We start from the raw sequence: 6,438 nt of genomic DNA, 5'->3' as shown, positions 1-6,438 counted from the left end.
TTTTTTTGATCGAAAAAGGAAATATATTGCACCAAAACACTGATTACATCAACAAGTTCAGAAACAGAGCAGCATACAACACCAGCTCACAACTTCCTAAAAAACTCAGCAAGAGCTCTATTCTTGTCCAGAATCTTTTGACTCAAACTACCAAGAAATCTAGCTTTCAAACTCATTTTAATCATACTATCTAAACTATGAGCAAAAAAACAGGAATTTCTATTACACCAAATACCATAGACAGCAGCTGCCAAGGAGGCTACAGCAATGCGATGCATAAGATTTTTGGGCTTCCCATCTAACCACTTCTTATATTTTGTTAGTGAGCATATACATATTTCTGGTTTTTATGGGGTTAGACTTATTGAGACTAACAGTGACCATATTTTTGTTTTAGATTAAACGTGCTTATGTGCGGCACATGCTCAGGGACATATCTTGCCTTGAAAAAGATTTGGACATGAGGCTGGATCTATGCACCAGAAGACCTGTTACTACACTTACTGTAAGTTCTCTCTATTCAAGTGCTGATGTACCTATATATCCATGCACCTACTATTATAGAATTCAAAAGTTTGAGATCTTTCTCTCTGATGAAGGTACCATTATTGTTAAATATCATTTGTATTTACCAAATGACCCCACCAGAAAAGGCTAAAACTTGATGTTTAGAACATGAGAAATATCTGGTAATTATGTCATGAAGTTGATTTCTAAGAATACATTCTATGTGCTTTTGCAGGATGATGAACTGCAAGGCATTAAGGAATTGATTGATTCAGCTATTTTAGATAGAGAAGTTAAGGGTGGATTGAGATGGCCCTTGGGGAACGCAGTCTCTGGAGATAAAATTCGTGTGACTGCAGTCTGGCATGTAATAAGTAAAAAATACAAAAATCCATCACTAAAGCTGAAAATAAAAAATGTTGATCGGTATAAATTTTTATCATCAACTGAGGAACCTAGAAGGGAGGTTGTTATAATGCTAAAAGGAGTAGCTTCAGAATTAATGGTATACATCTCTTTTGTGGTTAACATAAATAGTTTGAATCCTGCTGAACATTGAATATAGTTTCTGATTTCTTCTTTTTGGTTATAACTTTTTCATTTCTTAAGATCTGTAACCTGTTTCTTTTTTCTTCTTTTCTAATGTTCAGAAACAAAGGGCTGATATGAATCTCATTAGTGAGATGTTGAAAGATGACTTGAAGGCTATATGGAACAACTTTCTTTGAAAACATGTAGATGGCTTGCCATTATTCTATCACTTTTATAACAAATACATATATAGATACATATGAGAACAAAAGACTTTCATTTATTAAAGAAACAAGCAATCCATAGCATCTAAACAAGAAATATACATAAATATGCACCTACCAAAAAAAAAATTCTGGTTTATTTTAATGGAACATTAGCAGCAATAGCTAGTTTGAATGAGAACCTTTTTCATAGCACAAATCCTATAATTTGTAGATACCTGGAGGTTTCAGAATGCCCTTTTTATTAAAGAACTACATAAAAAGAGATCAATTACCAAAAATATAGTTACCAAAAATTACATGAACCTATCAAGGGACAACAAAAAGCTTCTCCTTATGAATAATACAGGTACCTATTTATTAAAAGCTAAACTAGAAAGGTTGTTAGCCAAAAACATAGAAGGATATATGGAAAGAAGTGTTACTATCATCTTCCACCACTTCAAAGTCTCAAAAAAGTCAAAGCACACATTCTAAAACATTGCCTCATTTCTCATTTCAAACTAGAAACCCCCACTTTTTCTTGTTTTTTTCAATAACTTGTCTAATGTGATATTTATTTTACACATAAGATTATCAATGCAATTTTCAAACATGCTCAATTATTTTCTGTTATAAATATATATCTTATATAAAGCGTATGAAGGAGACAAAACAGGGACCATCTAAAACATCATCATAATAGTTGCATATACCTCCTTGGAACTGATTTCAGTTCGTCAAGAGAAGAAGAGTGAAAATAGAGAGCCTGAATGGCATCTTGGTACACCAGAAAGTGGCCAAAATGGTAGGAGATGCAAAGCTCTTAGAAGGGAAAAAGGTTGAGGAGATTGCTAACCTTTAGTCAACAGCAAGATTAGGCACAGTTTAGTCAATATTGATTTAAACTTTTATGGTTCACGTTTGAATTCATTTTCTAATACATTTGAAGCTATTCTGATGGTGGTTGAGTTATATTACTTCAGTTCCAAATGTAAACATATCAAATGCAACAATATCTATATGCAACTTTTAGTTCCAAATATTTTTGAGGTGTATATTGTTGTTAAAATTTTTTTTTAAGTTATACATTTTATTTTCTCTTCTAAAAAGATGCCATGTAGACATTGAGTGGCCATATGGATGATCAATGCTAAGAATTTTTAGGCTTTTATTTTTCGTATTAAATCATGAATAGCTTTCAAAAGTTAAGTGGCAGGGTACATTAGTTCGAACAATTTATTCAACAACCTGAATACTAGTAGAAATCATGCTTCAAAAAATATTGTATTTTCAATTTGACCCTTTCTTTATCGGCTACAAAACAAGTAACATACCTTGTACATTTTTTCTTTGGTCATCTCTAGATTCCAAATATGAAGAGCTATGTCAGTGACAACTTTTCACTATTTTTATAGAACTGTTTTTTTTTAATCAAGTGTGTATCTCTTCTATAGAGCTACGTGTAGCTACCATCATGTAATTCCGATCATATTTATCCACTACTGCTTCTCTATACTTCTAAATTTCACTACTGCTTCAAGCATTGCAAGCTTCCTCCAATTTTTTATTTTCTGTAATGTATACTTTATTTTTTAATATATCAATACTTTTCTTGATTAAGATACATGAAAACTCAAATTTAAATTCTCTTTCTTATTTACTTTTTACATAATAATATAATAGTAATAGTAATTGTACTGATTTGATTCGAAGTTGTAGATACTAATTATTTTTCAGTATGGAAGAAGATAAGAAAGAAAATATTAACTTGTTTTGGCAAGATTAGAACTAAACAGAGTTCTAAATAAATTTAAGAATTTAAAAAAAATTATATACTTGTATGTATATACGTATTACACACTAAAAAATAATAACAGCATAAATAGTTGCAAGTGAATCACAAACCTTCTTAGCATCTATTTGACTTTCCAAAACTCTGGGTGATAAGGTCCTCGCCAGGGAAGAAGATCTAGACCAATCAAATAGAGAGACTTGACCTCTAAGTAGCCGTCTTAAATGATCCTGGAAATACAGTTCAACAACAATTGAGATCTTCCTTCCATTATATGAAATTTTTAGTTAAGAATAGCAGCAAAAGGTTTAGCTCTGGAGGAACTAACCAGCAAATGAGAGAAGTCAAGTTCCTTGTGTGTCACTGAAAACTCAATATCGAAAGGTGCAATCTGGGGATGGGCAAAAAAAAAATTGACGAATGAGATAAGGTGATTAGTGGAACATCCACCACAAAAACAGGGTAAACATGGATCACTTGAAATAATGAGTTTTATTCTCACTTTAGAAATGGAAAGCTTCGTGAGGCAGAGACTTCGGTGAGGGCGGAGAGACTTCGGTGAGGGCGGAGAGACTTCGTGAGGGCGGAGGCAGAGATGAGTTGAGGGCGGTGAGTCTTCGTGAGGGCGGAGAGGGCGGAGAGGGCTTCGTGAGTGAGAGAAAGGCTGAGAGAGGGCTTCGTGAGTTAGAGAAAGGCTTGAGAAAGAGAAAGGGAATTTTGGCATAAATTCATTTTGCCGCCTGGGATTTTAGTCATATGGCGCCAAAAATTTTAATACCCACTATTCATCAGCCGTGTTAATTTTAATCCCCCTTAATAATAGCATTTTTAAAAATATGCTATACTTTAATGTAATATATACTCAATATTGTTGTAGTGAATTAAGTTTACTCTGCTGTTTGAGATAACTGGCATAACGGCTCTGCATGACTGAAACATTGAGTTAAGCTTGTGTAACTGATTGATGCAGAGACAGATTAGAAGGATTATCATCCAACGCCTCCTGAACTCTACTAAATTCCTCCTTAGCCTCCCTATAATTCAAAACAACATCTCCAACCTCCTCCATGTTGAACCTTTTCAAAATATGTTTCACTCGCAACAGTTTCTAAACCACCTTGCAAAGACCTCCACCAAAATCAACTGGAGCATTCCAGCAACGAAGAACTGCATCTCTATAACCTCTATACTGCATCCAATGGTTACCAAAACGAAAAGGGATGAATCCCACCTTGTTAACTTCTTGACTACGAATCACATAGAAACTATGATCAGAAATGTAGTCCCATTTGAAGCAAGCTTCAGTTTTCGGAAAAGCATCCAGCCACAAATCATTAATAAAAACTCTATCTAATTTAGAGAAAATACGGTCTCCTACCTCATGTTTGCTCGACCAAGTATTGAGAGCACCAGCACATTTAAGTTCCTCTACTTGGCCTAAAGCCAACCAATCTTGAGCATCAGCTATGTCCTTCGCAAGGATTTGTCTCCCACCATTCCTATCTTGGTAGCTAAACATGGCATTAAAGTCTCCAAAAATTATCCAAGGAAACTTTAACTGGCCAATACTAGCTAATTTATCCCAAAGTTGTTTCCTCTCCCCCATAGAATTACTTCCATAAACCACTGTAGCGAAAAATATTTTCTGCTGGCCACTCACTCTGATCCTACAATGTACAAGTTGAGGATCTTCAAGCAAGATATCAACCTTCACAAACTTAGCTTGCCAAAAAACTAAGATTCTACCAGAAACAATAGGACTAGAAAAGTAATCCCAATTGTGAAAATTATTCTCAAAAACTTCATTAAGTTTCTCATGTTTCATCTTAGTCTCAAAGAAAGCTCCAAAACCAACCTTATTCTCCTTACATATACTAAGAATAGCATTTTGCTTATCTATTTTATTCATACCCCTCACATTCCACCCTATCATATTACATACTTCCATCACTTAATTGGGATAGATTTTGTAACCAAATGACCAACCCCAGAATCTTGTAGCACAGCATAACCATTACCCGAAATAGCCTTGCCTAGAGCTATATCTGACTTGTGAGAATCTGCCATCCCCTGTCTAGATCCTCTCCTTTTGGGAGTAATCCAGCTTCCAGCAACAACAGAACTCCCTTTTCCAACTTGCTGAACAACATTTGAGCTATCCTGAACAACACTACTAACCTTTGAAACCTTTTGCTCAAGAGATCTACTGGTCCTCTCCTCCTCTCCATAACTTGAGGAATTACCCGCTCTGGTTGCAGGACTAACAGACCCAGAAGGCTGTTGAATCTCCTCCTCTGAATTAACTTTGATCTTGTCTAATGTAGCTCCATTCTCATCAGTGGGTTTCTTCTTCCAACTCAAACCATTATTCTTATTACAATTCGCCATAACATGACCTAAATTCGAGCAAGCAGCACACTTAGAGGGAAGCCATTCATACTCCACCCACTGTTCAATTAATTGATCCCTTTCATTGATAAAAGAAATAGATTTCGGAGGGTGATCTGAAATCTCCATATCCACCAATATCCTCGCATATTTCACCATCGATCTACTTTGCGTCACTTTATCCACCATAACCGGCCTCCCAATTGTACTCACCATAGCACTGAGACTATTTTTTCCCCAGTATTGCAAACCCAAACCATTCAGCCTAATCCAAACCGGCACCAACTTGACCATTCTCATAGAGTCCATATCTGGCGTCCAAGGGCGAAGAACCACCGGTTTTTTTATCAAAATGTATGACTCCCGTTTCCAAAATCAGATCCCGAGTTGCTTCATTCCTGAAGTTAACAAGGGTAAAACCTGAGTGCATTCTTACTATCTTATCAACACCTAAGCTGCCCCAAATTCTCTTGACAAACCCTTCGAACACTCTATAGGGTGGGTTAGCTCCCAGCACAATGCAAACAATCGCATTCTTCCAGAACGAAGCTTCTGTCTCAACCTCCTCCATGTCTAGTCGGGCCACAAATTGGTCACCCATTTTCAGAGGTTCAGTGTAATTCAGACGAGTAGAAGGGGTAAGAACCTGGTTCGACTTAAACTTACTCCATACTTCCTTAGCCGACCTCTGAAATTCAGATCCCTCAGCCTCCTCATCCCAACTCACTGAATTGGGAGAGGAACGATTCACACTTCCAACTCGATTCAGCTCTACACCACGTTCCAACTCCAACTCGTCGCACGGGTCATGAAATTCATCATCAGGAATCAGACTAGGTACCTCTTCTTGGATCGAAGGGAGGTCTTCCACCACCTCATCGGAAACCACCACCGGCTTCAATAAACCTTTCTTCTTCCGAGCCATGGGAAGAGAGAGAGAGAGATATCACACGCCGTTGGCACAGGTCTAACTTGCCTTATTTCCCCACAATACTTTCACTAACGGAATTGTCT

At 36.5% G+C, this 6,438-nt stretch overlaps 1 protein-coding gene across 1 annotated transcript; it reads left to right on the top strand.

The window, feature by feature from the left end:
- Positions 1 to 401: 401 nt before the first annotated feature.
- On the top strand, positions 402 to 1,253 carry LOC133833970 (uncharacterized). The gene is made up of 3 exons (XM_062263531.1): positions 402 to 505; positions 743 to 1,012; positions 1,158 to 1,253. Exons 1-3 carry the CDS (start codon positions 422 to 424, stop codon positions 1,233 to 1,235), a joined length of 432 nt encoding a protein of 143 aa, XP_062119515.1. The 5' UTR covers positions 402 to 421; the 3' UTR covers positions 1,236 to 1,253.
- Positions 1,254 to 6,438: the final 5,185 nt, after the last annotated feature.

The sequence above is a fragment of the Humulus lupulus genome, chromosome 5 (assembly GCF_963169125.1).
Source record: "Humulus lupulus chromosome 5, drHumLupu1.1, whole genome shotgun sequence".
Taxonomy (NCBI): Eukaryota; Viridiplantae; Streptophyta; class Magnoliopsida; order Rosales; family Cannabaceae; genus Humulus; species Humulus lupulus.
This window is presented reverse-complemented; position numbering and strand designations above follow the sequence as displayed.

Bases quoted from the DNA above. Each gene is read 5' to 3' on its own strand.
- LOC133833970 (XM_062263531.1), top strand. From the start codon at position 422: ATGCTCAGGGACATATCTTGCCTTGAAAAAGATTTGGACATGAGGCTG. The intron at 506-742 runs GTAAGTTCTCTC...GTGCTTTTGCAG, and splicing joins GACCTGTTACTACACTTACT to GATGATGAACTGCAAGGCAT. The intron at 1,013-1,157 runs GTATACATCTCT...TCTAATGTTCAG, and splicing joins GAGTAGCTTCAGAATTAATG to AAACAAAGGGCTGATATGAA.